Source organism: Labeo rohita, chromosome 3 (assembly GCF_022985175.1).
Source record: "Labeo rohita strain BAU-BD-2019 chromosome 3, IGBB_LRoh.1.0, whole genome shotgun sequence".
NCBI classification, from domain to species: Eukaryota; Metazoa; Chordata; class Actinopteri; order Cypriniformes; family Cyprinidae; genus Labeo; species Labeo rohita.
This window is the reverse complement of record NC_066871.1, coordinates 24,307,668-24,323,623: the sequence shown is the minus strand read 5'-3', so window position 1 is coordinate 24,323,623 and position 15,956 is coordinate 24,307,668. Positions and strand designations below refer to the sequence as shown.

Below are 15,956 nucleotides of genomic sequence, written 5' to 3'. Positions count from 1 at the left end.
ACTCACCTTGCATTCAACGTAATACGGCAAAAATGTCTTCATTAAAACAGGCTGTAGGGTCCCATGATTCTTGAGAATTAACCAGTTTTAAAGGGATAGTTCACCCAAAAATGAGTCATCATTTACACATCCTCAGGCTGTTCCACACCTGTATGAACTTCTGCCAAACATAGAAGATATTTAGACGAATTTGGTTAACCTAATAGTTTCTGATCCCTGTTGAATTCCCCTGTTTGTATTTTTTCCTGTACTATGGAAGTCAGTGGGGACCAGCAGTGGTGTGATTTCCCACAGTCGAGAGATAATCTTTTGTACTCAACGGAAGAAATAAAAATGCATGCAGGATTGGAACAACTTGAGGATGAGTAAATGATGACAGGATTTTTATTTTCGGGGAACTTTTAACCTTTAAACCTGAATTTAGATCTCTTGGTGTAATTATTTATGAATAAACATTATTTCACATAAAAGAAACGAAAAATACATTAGCACAGAAAAGAAAACTGCTCTTATCACATAGGAATTGCTAGATTCACAACCTGCTTTTTCATACCTTGCCAGATGGCTCTTTTACATACAGGTTTTTTTTTATTTATTTTGTCAGCAAAGCTCATCTTTGTGGACTAAATTCTTTTCTCTGTTGTGTGCAGCTCAGTTATCAAGTCTGGCCACGCTGCCTCCAGCAGACCGTCAGCTACGAGAGCCTAGCCTGCTCAGCAAGAGAGCCACAGTAGAGGCCTGGCTGACCCGAGAGGCCAACACCCTGCAGAAATACAGACTGGTACACACACACACACACACATGCAACGAGTGAACAGTGTGCATAGCATTAGCATGATACAACACCCAGACTCTAACATTACTAACACATTTAAAGCATATCATAAACTTTGTAGCGTTATACACTATTGCTTAAAAGTTTGTGAGTTACTATGTTTTGTTTTTTGTTTTTAAATAAATGAATGTGTAATAAGCAGCCATACATTTATGTAATCAAAAGTGACAGTGAAGACATTAATAATGTTATAAACTATTTTAAACTAATTTGTTGATTCAACTTAAAATAATTTGTTACCCGGCTGCCTTAAAATTTTAAGTTCAGTCAACATGAAATGTTAAGTTGTACGAAGTGACAACTTAGATATTTGAGTTCATTCATCTTAAAATTAAAAGGCAGTTGGGTAACAAGCCAGCTTTTAAGTTTAACAAACCAAGTTGTTTGTTTAGTCAACTCACATATTTAAGTTTTTTTTTTTTTACTTTTTTGGGGCCATTTAAACTGTTAAATTTGTAAATTTAAGCCTTCTATATGTAAGTCTGTGTGTCTATATGTTTACTTCTGTTTTGATTGGCTAATCAACCAACATTTAGAGAAATGTTAAAAAATTCATGTTGATTCTGTTATTGTAAACGACTCATCCCTGCATCCCTGTTTCATTTGTCTTTACCTCATAACTTCTAATTAAATTTTCATAACTTGATATTCCATTAAAATGACTTCTCCAATCATTTAGCCCACTTGAAACACACCCCTCGTTGCAAACTCACAATTAGATCTGCCTTCATCTAATCAACAAGTAGTGAATAGAACCATTTCCCTGCACAACATTTTTCCTTTTCGATAATCCATTTGACTTGCGTCTGTCAGAATATGAAAATGCACAATTCACAAAAATGTCGCTACATCCATTTCATTGCAACCTGAAAGGGATAGTTCACCCAAAAATGGAAATTCCAACGTTATCACTCACCCTGATGTCGTTCCAAACCCGTAAGACCTTCGTTCATCTTTAGAACACAAATTAAGATATTTTTGATGAAATCCAAGAGCTTTCTGACCCTGTAAAGATAGCAACGTAACTCAACGGAAGAGAAAAAATGAAAGAAGTCGTTGAAGAAGTCATTATTTTTGTTTTCTTCGTGCATGAAAACTATTGTTGCAGATTCATAATATTACGGTTGAACCACTGATGTCAAATGGGCGATTTTATCGATGTTCTTACTACTTTTCACAGCCTTGAATGTGTCTTAAAATATCTTAATTTGTGTTCTGAAGAGGAACGAAGGTCTTACAGGTTTGGAACAACATGAGCGTGAGTCATTAATGACAGAATTTTCATTTTTAGATGAACTATTAAGTTCATCTAAATACCCTTTAAGGCATGTATATGTAAATAACCTTGTTTCGGGTAAAATAAGGAATGCTTTAATTTCAAAACGTTTCTGTTATTTTCCATTTTATGTGTCCTTTAAAATGAAAGCAACACTTCCATTTGATGTCGCTCATTTGTTTTCAAGTTCAGCACTAAACCTGAAGGCCATTGTTATTTACATGAGTACAGCACATATGTTCACGTCTGTTCATATGCTGTCATATGAGCTTGTGTCTGTGTGCTCAGGGCCTGGCAGAGAAACACCAGAAGACGTTGGCATTGCTACGGAAACAGCAGACGGTGATTCTTGACGACGAGCTGATTCAGTGGAAGAGACGTCAACAGCTGGCTGGCAACGGCGGGCCGCCCGAGGGAGGACTGGACATACTTCAGTCATGGTGCGCACACATGCATACTTCGCAGTCTAATTTAAGACATGCCATAGATCTCTATTGTTTTTAAAGCTAGTTATAATTACTACAGATTAAGCCAAATCCGTATGTAGATTTATGTAAATTATTTTATTTTCCACAAAAGTTTTTCTTATGTTCAGCTTATATTCTTCTTATCCCAGTGCATAGTTAAATAAAGCACTACACACACTAAGGACAGTTATGCAAATAATCAGAGGCATGCGCATGTTGTGGTTATCCACAAAACATTTGCGTTTACATTACACATGCACAACATATGCAGAGGACAGCTTTGTAGTCTGTGCTTCGGTTTAGCATTTCCGCGTGTGTTTGTGCACAGGTGTGAGAAGTTAGCGGAAACCATTTGGCAGAATCGTCAGCAGATCCGGAGGGCGGAGCATCTGAGACAGCAGCTGCCCATTCCCGGCCCCATCGAAGAGCTGCTGACCGAACTCAACAGCACCATCACGGACATCATCTCAGCTTTAGTCACCAGGTGTGTGTTTGTGTGTGATAGCAGTTAGGTTAAGTGATTGCAAAGTGCAGTAACACAACCAATATACTCCAATCAACATCATGCATTTTTACTTCATCTCTTTCTTGGCATGGCTACAATTTCAATGGTGACTTAATGATGCGTTTGAATGTATCAGATTAGTTGCCATGGCGACTTGTAACCATACGTTCAAAGACATACATTACCTTCCTTCCTGTGTTCTTCATGTGCGTGTGCTTTTTCACTCAGTATTGAGCCTACAAGTCTAAGTGGTTATGGATTTTACATTTTGAATATAAAGGAAGGGGTAATTAGTCAATAATCTAGAAATAATTAGTTCCAAGAAATGCTCATGCCATTTACGTATAATGCAAGAACATGTTGATCACTTTTTCCATTAAATTATGTTGAATGGGCTTTCAAGCTTCAAAAAGGATGCAAAGGCATCATAAATGTATTAGAGTTGGAAACTATCCTGTTTTTTATGTGTCTAACAGAGAGAAATATGAGTTATTAAGCACAGAAATGGTCTACCCTACTTCATAAAGAATAACTGACGACGGACCACTGAATTAGAAAATAATGTGCATTATTTTCAAATAATTAAATGGACCAGAGCCAGTTATTCCAATTGTACTATGGTTACCACAACTATTGGTAGATTGGTAAATATTTTTCAGATGTTGTATTTAAAGACATGGTTGTTCGTCAGGTTTTTGTCTGTAAAATATTGTAATACCTCTGTTGATAATTCCAAAACGTAATTTTAGACATAGCAATGGAGGCTTGAACCATTGACAGCAGAGTAATGCAGTTAATAATGAAGTTATTAGACAGACAAGAAAGAGAGAGCATGTGTAAATAATCTCTGTGAGTCTGTGCATCTGTCAGCTGTGGTCGGCAGCAGCTTTTCTGCTAATAGCGAAACTGCAAATTCATCATCTTTAGAAACAGCACCGTTTTTAGTGAGAAATGACATGTAGCTTTTAAGTTCCTAAACTAATTTACTGATAAAATCATCAGAGCATTGCTAACAACATTTTTCTGTGCGAGTGTGTGACTGTACTATGTGTGTGCGTTGGTGAGGGAGAGAGAGCAAGAGAAATATGCTTTCCATACATAATAAAACGTAATTTTGTGTCAAAAACATTTTTATCCTATTGTTTACTATATTTATTTGCTTAGTCAGTGTCATTGTGGGGTTTGGTTCTTTTGCTGTTATAAGCTGTAAGAACCTTTAAAATAACTGAAATCATTTGGTGAAGTGATATGGACATGTAATGCGGTCAAGAGCTGCCTGGAACTACTTTCCCTGAAAATAATCGCATACCTTAGAATGTTTGTCAGCCAATCAGATTCAAGCATTCAACAGCGCCGTCGTGTAAGTAAGGGATAATGCACGGTTAGCTGTGCATTAACCCATTTTAATGCACAACGTGGAGGCCGCATTAGGTGGTTGCCTCCGCGAAGAGCATTCAAATAGTTTAATGCAGAGCTAGCTGTTACATTATCCCACTTATACCATGATAATTTGCCAGCACTGACAATTTGAAGCTGTTAATGATGTTTGCAGCACAATATTTGACAGGATGGGTAAGAATTACAATTATTTTCATCAGTCACAGCTCGTTAGCTCTATCATTCTACCCGCTTCAGATCAGACACAGAGATGAAATAATGCGTTAAGATCACATTTACTTGAATTAAATATAGCATTTATTTCAGTTTTACTTGAAGAGAGAGATGACAGTTGTGTGTGCGTTACTTGCGCCTGTGCTTCCCTCTACAAAGAATGAATCTGTGTTACTTCAAAAACTGTGATTTTACCACCTCGTTGCTGAGGAATATAATGTAGTGATCTAGTATCTAGGCTATTTTATTAATAAAAGTCAGTGTTGACAACAAGTTTCCTCTTTCAACCTTTCTCTCGCGCTCGATAATTAACTGAAATAAATGCTAAAGTCAATAATAATAATAAATGTGATCTTACCACACTGTTTCCTCATTCCACAGAATGCTAGAGCTAATGATCCGTAACTGACGAAAATAACCATAATTTTACACATCAGGTCAAATATTGTGCTGCAAACATCAAGAGGTTTAACTTGTCAATGCTGGCAAATGATCATGGTATAAGCGGGAAAATTCACGGCTAGCTTTGCTGTATTCACATTTGGTGGTTCTTGGCCTCCACGTCATGCATTAAAAACGTCTAATGCACAGATACCCGTGCATTATCCCTTACTTAATGCATACCTGCCAGCCAATCAGAGTTGAGTATTCAGACAGACCATGGTATACAAGTTTATTAATACATAATTCAGTTATTTGGATCAACTCATTCATTGAAAAAAATCTGACTCAAAACACATAATTCATATATGAAATGGAAATTTCTAGATCTCTTATAAACAATCATGAATGCCCATAGGAGAGCTGTTTTTGAAAGTCTTCTGCTCGCCAAGGCCGTATTTATTTGTTAAAAATACAGTAAAAACAGCAATATTCTGAAATAGTATTACAATTTAAAATAACTCTTTTCTATTTAAATATATATTAAAATGAAATTTACTTCCACGATTGCGAAGCTGAATTTTCAGCATCATTACTTCAATGTCACATGATTCTTCAGAAATCATTCTAATATGCTGATTTGCTGCTCAAGAAACATTTATTATTATTATCAATGTTAAAAACAGCTGAGTTGCTTAATATTTTTTGTGGAAATCGAATGCATGATTTCAGGATTCTTTGACGAGTAAACAGTTCAAAAGAACAGCTTTTGTTTGAAATAGAAATCTTTTTTGGAATGTCTTTACTGTCACTTTTGAAAAATTGAATCCATCCTTCATGAATCAAAGTATTAATTTACTATAAAACACTTTAAATATAGTGTGCAAGTATCACTTTATGATACTCATTCATCGTACTTCTGCATCCTTTTTGAAGATTGAAATCCCAAAGCTGTTCCTTAATGAACAGAAAAGGTCATAAGAGTTTGCAGTGGCATAAGGATGAGTAAATGATGGCGCAGTTTGCATTTCCGGTGAACTATCCTGTCACATTGTTCATTCTCACATTTTATGAAATTAAAAGATGAACGTCTCAGTACGTCTCAGAGGATTGAGTGCTCATGTATTACTCACCCTGCATGTGCTCGCATCTGTGAGAATTCAACAGAGGCTGTTTGTCGGAGAGATCACTTTGGTGGCACACAGGGGGACGTCTACAAACTTCTGCTCTCCTTCACTCTCTTCCTCATAATATCTCAAGCTGTCAGCATTCACACCTACCACAAGGGATATATGTGGTGGATCATTCATGTGTGTGTGTGTGTGTGTTTGGTGCCTCAGGCCATGCAGTCAATGAAACATTGAGCCTAATGGGAACTGTGCTTTTAAAAACCATCAGTGTCTGAATGGATATCCATCAACCTGAGAAGTATGGTGCTGGCTGTGTAACTATTAAACATACCGTAGCATAGCCACATATCAAAATTAATGCAATTTGAATACAGTCTTCAGTGTCACATAATCCTTCAGAAATCATTCATATGTTAAGAAACATCTTTTAGTAATGTCACTTTTGATCAATTTAATGCATCCTTGATAATTAAAAGGTATTAATTTCAGTTTTTTTAAAAAAAAAACTGCCCCGAACTATGTGGTGATGCACATGTGCTTTTTCCTGTTGATGTACAGTGTGTTTTATGAATATGGATGTACAGTAAATACATGTATGTGTGTGTGTGTTTTGTCTGCAGTACCTTCATCATCGAAAAGCAGCCTCCTCAGGTGCTGAAAACACAAACTAAATTTGCGGCGACGGTGCGTTTGCTGGTAGGTGGCAAACTGAACGTGCACATGAACCCACCGCAGGTCAAAGCCACCATCATCAGTGAACAACAGGCCAAGGCCCTGCTCAAGAATGAAAACACCAGAAAGTGAGCAGAAACACAACACATTGTATTTAGTAACTCCTCTGGGTGTTGTTGATGACTCATTGTGAACTGGCCTAATGACGCCTGGAGCTGCAAAAACAAAGCATGTTTCATCAGGCGCACTTTGATACATCATGCTACATTTACTAACACACACAATTTTTAAGCACAAACAGAGTTTGTTCTTCCAGAACAAAAATTTGCAGATAATTTACTCACCCCCTTGTCATCCAAGATGTGCGTGTCTTTCTTTCTTAAGTCGATAACAAATTATGTTTCTTGAAGAAAAACATTCAGGAATTATCTCCATATTATGGACTTCTATGGTGCCCCCAAGTTTGAACTTCAAAAAATGCAGTTTAAATGCAACTTCAGATGGCTCTAAACAATCCCAGTAGAGAAAGAAGGGTCTTATCTAACAAAATGATCGGTCATTTTCGAAACAAATTGACAATTTATAGACTTTTTAACCTCAAACGCTCGTCTTGTCTAAGTCTGCGTGAACTTTTTTTTTCGGCTCAATGCGGTCAAGACAGTTAGGTTATGTCGAAAAAATCCCATCTCATTTTCTTCCCCAACTTCAAAATCGCCCTACATCGCTGCAGGCATACCAACCCAGTAAACATGCAAAGATCAAACAACCTTTACAAAAGTAAAAAAAAAAAAAGAGGTAAAACAGCAATGTAGGATGATTTTGGATGCATTTAGGAAGTTCAGACTCGCGGGCACCATTGAAGTCCATTATATGGAGAAAAATTCTGGAATGATTTCCTCAAGAAACGTAATTTCTTACTGACTGAAGAAAGAAAGACATGAACATCTTGGATGACTTAAGGGTGGGTAAATTATCTGTACATTTTTGGACTTCTCCTTTAAAGGGACAGTTCACCCACAAATGAAAATTCTGTCATTAAGTACTCACCCTCATGTTGTTCCAAACCCGTAAGACCTTTCTGAGCTTTCTGACCCTGCATAGACAGCAATGCAACTGACACATTCAAGGTCCAGAAAGGTAGTATTGGACTATTTTAATGATGTCCTTACTACCTTTCTTGGTCTTCAATGTGTCAGTTGTTTTGCTGTCTATGCAGGATCAGAAAGCTTATGGATTTCATCAAAAGTATCTTAATTTGCATTCCGAAGAGTAATTAATGACAGAATTTTCATTTTTGGGTGAACTAACCCTTTATTAGACCTAGATCTTGGTTAAAATGCTCATTGTAATTTTTTGTACGACTGTATGTGGAATAATATTCTCTGAATATGTATGTGTCTGTTTAACAGTGACAGCAGTGGTGAGATCTTAAATAACAACTGTGTGATGGAGTACCACCAGACCACAGGCACTCTCAGTGCACACTTTAGAAACATGGTGAGTGTTATGTGGCTGTTTAAAATCTGACTTTAAAGAAGACTCTGTAGGATGAGTGTGTGAACTTGACTGTAGAGGTTTCTAAGTACACTGTCAGCCACCATTTCAGTTCATTCATAATTTACTCTGTACCTGCTTGGAGAACAGAGCTGTAATCTCGATTATGCATCAGCAATGAATTTATAACACTTGAGCAACACTTAACCCTGTAAAGCCTGACATATGAATCAGTAGTCATAAAAATAGAACAGCTTCGATAAATATGATACAACATGCTGTAAGGTTACAGTTTAAGAACAAAATATCAAACCAAGTAGTATCTCGGCACTAACTTTCCTGTTATATATATTTCTGTGCATTTGTCAACCGGAAAATATTTTCCTGCCTTAATTTGTACAGAATATTTATAAGTTTGTAATTAAAATGAATTAAAATGTAATTAAAAATTCCTTACTTTAAAAGTGTTAAACTTTTTTTAAACTTATTTATAATAAACACTTGGTTAGATAATCTGTTATCTGATTTTACAGTCTTATTCATATGCAGTGAATGATGTTTCTAAATGTAGCTTGAGTACTTTTTGGAGGGTGTTTAATCTGATACTGACTCATGTTAAATAGGAAGAACAAGTTTAACTGCTTATAATAAAGTAAATATATATGTTTTCTCTTTTCTTTCGCATGTGTCCTGTAGTCTCTGAAGCGGATCAGGCGTTCAGACCGCCGAGGGGCAGAGTCTGTTACCGAGGAGAAGTTTACCATTTTGTTTGAATCACAGTTCAGCGTTGGGGGAAATGAGCTGGTATTTCAGGTTAAGGTGAGCTTAAAAGGTTGTATGCCTGATTTTCCTTAAATTTCAAAGATCCCTGCATTAATGACTATGTAAAATTTAGACCAGTGTTACATTTCGGTTCATCCAGTCAAAATTAATGCTTTAGTAGATTTTGCAGTGAAAATAAAAATAAAAATAATAATAATAATAATAAAGCTGCAAACAGCGATTACCGGGGTTCAAGTGCTTTTAGGGCATTTTAGCACATATGAAAAAATATATTCCATATTATTTAGCAAGCCTGTAACCACCTAAATCAGTTATTTAAAAAAACAGGTAATTTGCCATAGAAATATGTTTTTTAATATTTATGACTGTTATAATGCCAGCTGTGGTCCAATCTCCCTAATCTACCAAATCACCTGTCACATTTGCTCACCAGGCTTCATGAAGTTCTGAGTTTTCGTTTAGGCTTTATGGGCTTTTGAGCATTTTTGGAGAGGTCCGTTTTCTAAACAACCCCGTTATAGCTTCCCAAAGGGGAAATTTCAACAATTGTTTTGTAATTATTGACTTGATTGGCAGTGCAGTGTTTTTTCCCAGATTGAGCAAAAAACTTAGGCTAGTTCGCAAAAGTATGTTTTTTCTCAATCATTTAACAAATGGTTTGATTGACAGCAGTAGTTCAGAATTGTTGAGAATGAGGTGGTCTATCGTATGTTACAAATATCATGTGTATGTGTGAAAACATGCGCAATAGACAATCGTTTACACCCTTGAAAAGTGTGATATCATCAAACAGGCCAACCGAGCTTCTTTTCGATCGACCTCTGTTAATCTTGTCTAACAGGTGCTCAAAGTTCATCGGCCTACGGCGGCCATGTTTTCAGACATGCAAATATCCTCATAGCCACTTGTGACACTTTGGACCACGACAGTGCATACCAATTTTCATGTTTATAGGACACACGGTTGCGTAGTTACGTCCGTTTTTATGTTCTTATAGCACCATTAAGTGGCCAACCTCCGTGACTTTTTCATGCAACCTCAGATTCAGCTCTTACATACGTGTTGAGAGTTTGGCAGAGATATTTCATTCCATTCAAAAGTTATAGCCATTTTAGTAAAGGCGGCCCTGCTCCTTTCGAACATTTTGGCATCCCTTTGCAACTTGTTTTGATAATTATAAGGCATGCGTTTTGTTCGGCGTGAAGCAAGGATGCCAGCGACATTAGACACTTGAGCCTGTGATAAACGGTTAAAGGCCAAAGTATACTTAGGCCGTCTGCAGAGCAGAGATGCAAGAGTCCAAACAATTGTACTGCCCATGTTGTGCCCATTTTCGACCCCTGCCAAATTATTACCCCCTCTCGTTGAAATCACTACCTGATTTGCCTAATCCTAACCCCACCCCTAATCCTAACCCCTCCCCCACACTTAACGCTAAACCTACCAATACTAGGGGGGTAGTAATCTGGCGAGGGTCAGATTTTGGCATAACACCCATATGTCGAACTCGGCAATCCGCACTCATCCGCGGATGAGTATGTTTTGAAAGCTGTGCAGACGCGATGTGAAGTATACCCGGGTCTTAAAGGAGAAGTCCACTTCCAAAACAAAGATTCACATATAATATAATCATTTTGAGGGAAACATTTCAGCATTTTTCTCCATATAATGGACTGCTATGGTGCCCCGATTTTGAACTTCCAAAATGCAGTCAAAATGCGGCTTTAAACGACCCCAAATGCAGTTGTAAACGATCCCAGTCGAGAAAGAAGGGTCTTATCTAGCGTAACGATTGGTTATTTTCATTAAAATAATACTTTTTAATGTCAAACGCTCGTCTTGTCTTACTCTGCCTGAACTGTTTTTTCAAAATCGTCCTATATCGCTGTTTTACCCTTTTGTTTAAGGGTGTTTGATCTTCTTTGCATGTTTACTTTGCAAAGACTGTGTCAGTACTTCTGCAGCGATGTAGGATGATTTTGAAATGATTTTTGAAGTTGAGGGAGAAAATACGTTTGGAGTTTTTCGACATACCTGTCTTGAGTCCGAATACACAGAGTTCAACAAAAGCAAGGCAAGACGAGCGTTTGAGGATAAAAAGTATTTCATTTGTATTATTTTTATGAAAATAACCGATCGTTTCACTAGATAAGACCCTTCTTCCTCGGCTGGGATTGTTTACAACCGCATTTGGGATCGTTTGAAGCCGCATTTAAACTGCATTTTGGAATTTCAAAATTGTGGCACCATATCAGCCCATTATATGAAGAAATATGCTGAAATGTTTTCCTCAAAAAACATAATTTCTTTACGACTGAAGAAAGAAAGACATGAACATCTTGGGTGACAATGGTGAGTACATTATGTGAATCTTTGTTTTGGAAGTGGACTTCTCCTTTAAGGAGTTATGAGCAATTTCATACTTTTGATTGCTGATCGCTGTAGCAAGGGTGAGCCTTGGTGATGTTTTAGACAGTGTGACAGTGTGCCACATGCTGGAACCCATAATTATAGTTAGAATTTTTTTAATAAAGTTTTTTTATGCTCATCAAAGCTTCATTTAGAGCATTTATATATAATAAAGTCATTTTACAGCTTTGTTCATTAATTTTTCTTATCCAAACCTTTTTTTCTTTTTCCCCCAGACTCTCTCTTTGCCTGTTGTGGTAATTGTCCATGGAAGTCAAGACAACAATGCCACGGCCACCGTTCTGTGGGACAATGCATTCGCTGAACCGGTTAGTTCCTAAAGCATCAGTGCATCTTTGGGTGGATGTTGTGGTGTATGGTTAAAGTTCAGGCCATCATTATTGTGCCCTTGAGCAAAGTACTTAATAATACCAGATCGTTGTGCCTCTAATAAGCTCATGAGGTCATTGTATAGCGATATCATGTGAAAGTCATGGAAACAAATTCCCAGTCATGTGGTGATAAATAAAGCTCCTATAACTTAACTATGTTAAACATCACAAAGATCGGCCCTGACTTGACAACACGCAAGACTTATTCTCCAAATCATACGTAATGTAATTTCTTTCCCGCTCACCAGGGTCTCAAACCCCTCACAACAAACAAACAAAACTGTTGTGTTTCATAGCGTGGGTGTTGGTTTGATGGCTGATGATGGCATATGACTCACAATCTTTTACCGTACATACTCTACCCTTATTATCTTTAAAAGAACAGTGCATCCATACATTTAAATCCCATCATCAATTAATCAACCTCATGTCAATTCAAATCTGAATGGCAAATGAAAGAGTGAGGAAAACAAAACTATTCCTTAGAAGTCCATACATATTTTGCAGTTTGTGTAATGTCAGATCATCATGAGTCACCAATACGTTTTTTTTTTCAAGGCAGCAGTAAGCGTCATCCATACAGAACATGTTAGATATTTATGCAAATCAATCAGGATCTGTACTGCCATAAAATATCCCTGTTGCTTTTCTAAAAAAAACAATCTTAAAACCAAAGTGACTGTGAGAACCTGCCTAATGAGACACTTTCCAACTGTAAAAGAGTGTTTATGATAATGTACTCATTTTCTTGTTCTCTCTCAGGGACGGGTGCCTTTTATTGTGCCCGACAAGGTGTTATGGCCGCAGTTGTGTGAGGCCCTGAATATGAAGTACAAAGCAGAGGTGCAATCAAATCGAGGTCTGTCTGAGGAGAATCTCGTCTTTCTCGCTCAGAAAGCCTTCAGCAGCTCCAGCGTCAACCCGGAGGACTACCGCAACATGACCATGACCTGGTCACAGTTTAACAGGGTAAATACGCTACTCACGCTCAACCACGGTACTGAATGAAATCACCTTGTAAAATCTATTCTCTTTTTATCCATCCATAAAAGTTTAGTTGCACTCCGTATTGAATGTAATTAAATTTGTACTTCAGTATTACTCATAAGCTCATGGTTTTGACAGCTTTACGGGAGCTTTAATTAAGCTGAAAGCAATATGGCCTATTATTTTGTTCAAATTCTGACCGTGACTGTGACCTGCTGCTTGTTACCCAAAAGCACTGCCATTATCGAGCAATGTTCTAACAGATGGTTTAATCCCAAACCAGTCTCTCGTTGTTCTGACTTTGTTTTTTTTTTATTTTAAGTGGCGATCTGTTAACCTGGGGCAGAATGGTGCCTGATCTGATCGACATTGCTTCTCGTCCATTGCAATAGTTAATGGTTATTTAGGAAGTGAGGTTTGATCTGAGAGCTTTTGATGTGCGGGTAGGCCTAAGGCTGTGGCTGCCTTTGAAACGGCCCTTTGCTGATCTGCTACATTGAGCGGGCAGTGTTCCCAACAAAGGCCTTTGGAATTCAGGCATCGTTGTGGTTTATGGCTTTGTTTATTTAGTTACTGATACAATACTCACATATGCACACATTTGCACAAATACAAAGTTATCTTGAAAACATGCTAATGATTTGATGCTTTCATACAATGGGGTGCAGAAGTCTGTGAACACTAGTGGAATTGCTATTTTGCATTAAACACATAAGTTGAATTGATTTACAATTTACAGTTGAAGTCAAAAGTTTACATACACCTTGCAGAATCTGCAAAATGTTAATTATTTTACCAAAATAAGAGGGATCATATACAAAATGCATGTTATTTTTATTTAGCACTGACCTGAATATGTCACATAAAAGATGTTTACACATAGTCCACAAGATAAAATAATTCATAAAAATGACTGTATGATTTTTGAGATCCGTCTTTTCACACTGAGACAACTGAGGGACTCATATGCAACTATTACAGAAGGTTCAAATGCTCACTGGTGCCCCAGAAGAAAACACAATGGATTAAGAGCCGGGGGGTGAAAACTTTTGAACAAAATGTGTACTTTTTTCTTATTTTGCCGAAATATCATATTTTTTTTTCATTTAGTACTGCCCTTCAGAAGCTACAGAAGATACTTACATGTTCCCCAGAAGACAAAATAAGTTAAATTGACCCAGTTCCAAAAGTTTTCACTCCCTGGATCTTAATGCATTGGGTGTCCTTCTGGAGCATCAGTGAGTGTTTGAAACTTCTGTAATAGTTGCATATGAGTCCCTCAGTTGTCCTCAGTGTGAAAAGATGGATCTCAAAATCATACAGTTATTGATGGAAAGGGTTCAAATACACAAAAATGCTGAAAAAACAAAGAATCTGTGGGACCCGAAGGATTTTTCTGAAGAACAGCAGCCAGTTTAATTGATCAAGACAAACAAGGGACTCATGAACAACTAACACTAAACCAAAAAAAAACAAACACACAGCTGTGGATCATTCAGGTAACAACACAGTATTAAGAATTAAGTGTATATAAACTTTTGAACAGGATCATTTTATAAATTCTACTATTATTTTCTCTCATGGACTATATAATTTTTTTATATATCACCTGACCTTATTTAGGTCAGTACTATATAAAAAATAGCATGCATTTTGTATGATCTCTCTTATTTTGGTAAAATAAATAAGCTTTTAGCAGATTCTGCAAGGTGTATGTAAACTTGTGACTTTAACTTTATATGATCAGCGTAAAAGAATATTCTGCACAAATAGCTATTTTTTGTTTAGTGATCTAATAACGCAGAATAAATAAACCCTGAACTAAATAGCTTAATTTAGTACAATGAACTGAAATTAGAACTGCTTTATAACTGAAATTCAGTTTTGTTTCATAACTGATGCATTTTGCAGCATTACCACTCTTATTTTCCTGCATTTCTGAAGCTGCTTTGATCTGTACAGTATACAATGCTAGGCAAATAAATGTGATTGTTTAAATTAGATTCTAAATTCTGAATTTGAACCCGATCGTACATGTTCAAGAGACATCCGTGTGTTTGCGTGTCTCTGTGTGATCTGCCATGCTAACTGCTGAAACGGTCAGGACATAGGACATTGTGTTCTAAGAAATGGAATGATTAAAGTGGAAGAAATGGAGACGAACGCTTCCCGTCTTCAGTCCTAAGTAATGTGACTTTGCTTGTGGATCGCTGATTAAAAACAGAATGAACATGAGGCAGTGGATCATGCTCTCGTTCAGGCAGTCATGCCTGTGTTTCCAAAGCCCTGACCGTTCCCTTTACCACATACACTTCTAGCTGTTTACTGTCTGAATCATGTCAACTCCATGTCCATTTTCAGTGAATGCATCACTTGCGAGGAACATGAACTGGGAATTCAGCAGATTGTTTTTTTTCATACGTTAATGCTTTGTTTTCATAACTGTTAAGCGTCCATGAGGAAACAAGCTTTATACATCCTATGATGAGGTTTTAGTGTACAACATGCTACTAGGGCTTATTTAAAGTTCATGTAAAGCAATATTAAACATGTGTTTTGAGTTTGTCACACCACAGAAAAATGTGTTATTAACCACTTAGACAAATTTAAATGATAAAAAAAATGCTAATAAAATAAGTTAGCAAAATTTTGAAAAAATAAGCAGTATTCTCTGCTCTCAAACACTGGGAGTGTGTCTGCTGTTAGCGCTAAAAGCACGTCCACTTACGGGAAAGCTGCCGCCTCTCTCAACTGTCAGATAGAAGGTATGCATTGACGTCACTTTCCTCAGGGCCGAGTGGCAAAAAAGTTAGTGTTCCTTACAACTTACCAAATATCCAGTGGTCCATGGATATTGATATGGAGCCAGGAATCGTGTTTCCTGACATTTATATGTTCCTGATTTTGACACCGGGGAAATAAATAAAGCAAATTTGCCTGTGAACGCATTTTGTAAATACAAACTAGGTTGGTCTAAATCCAGGTGATCACTTAAATCAATGTTTTATATATCA

General features: G+C 37.0%; 1 protein-coding gene across 2 annotated transcripts in view; it reads left to right on the top strand.

Moving 5' to 3' along the window:
- stat5a (signal transducer and activator of transcription 5a) overlaps nucleotides 1-15,956 on the top strand; it is a 101,863-nt gene that overhangs the window by 77,150 nt on the left and 8,757 nt on the right. For both annotated transcript variants that reach the window (XM_051097925.1, XM_051097917.1), the window contains 8 exons: nucleotides 651-781; nucleotides 2,400-2,551; nucleotides 2,907-3,062; nucleotides 6,826-7,005; nucleotides 8,287-8,374; nucleotides 9,068-9,190; nucleotides 11,800-11,892; nucleotides 12,718-12,924. In XM_051097925.1, the coding sequence (XP_050953882.1) occupies nucleotides 651-781; nucleotides 2,400-2,551; nucleotides 2,907-3,062; nucleotides 6,826-7,005; nucleotides 8,287-8,374; nucleotides 9,068-9,190; nucleotides 11,800-11,892; nucleotides 12,718-12,924 (1,130 nt within the window). The remainder of the gene's footprint in view (nucleotides 1-650; nucleotides 782-2,399; nucleotides 2,552-2,906; nucleotides 3,063-6,825; nucleotides 7,006-8,286; nucleotides 8,375-9,067; nucleotides 9,191-11,799; nucleotides 11,893-12,717; nucleotides 12,925-15,956) is intronic.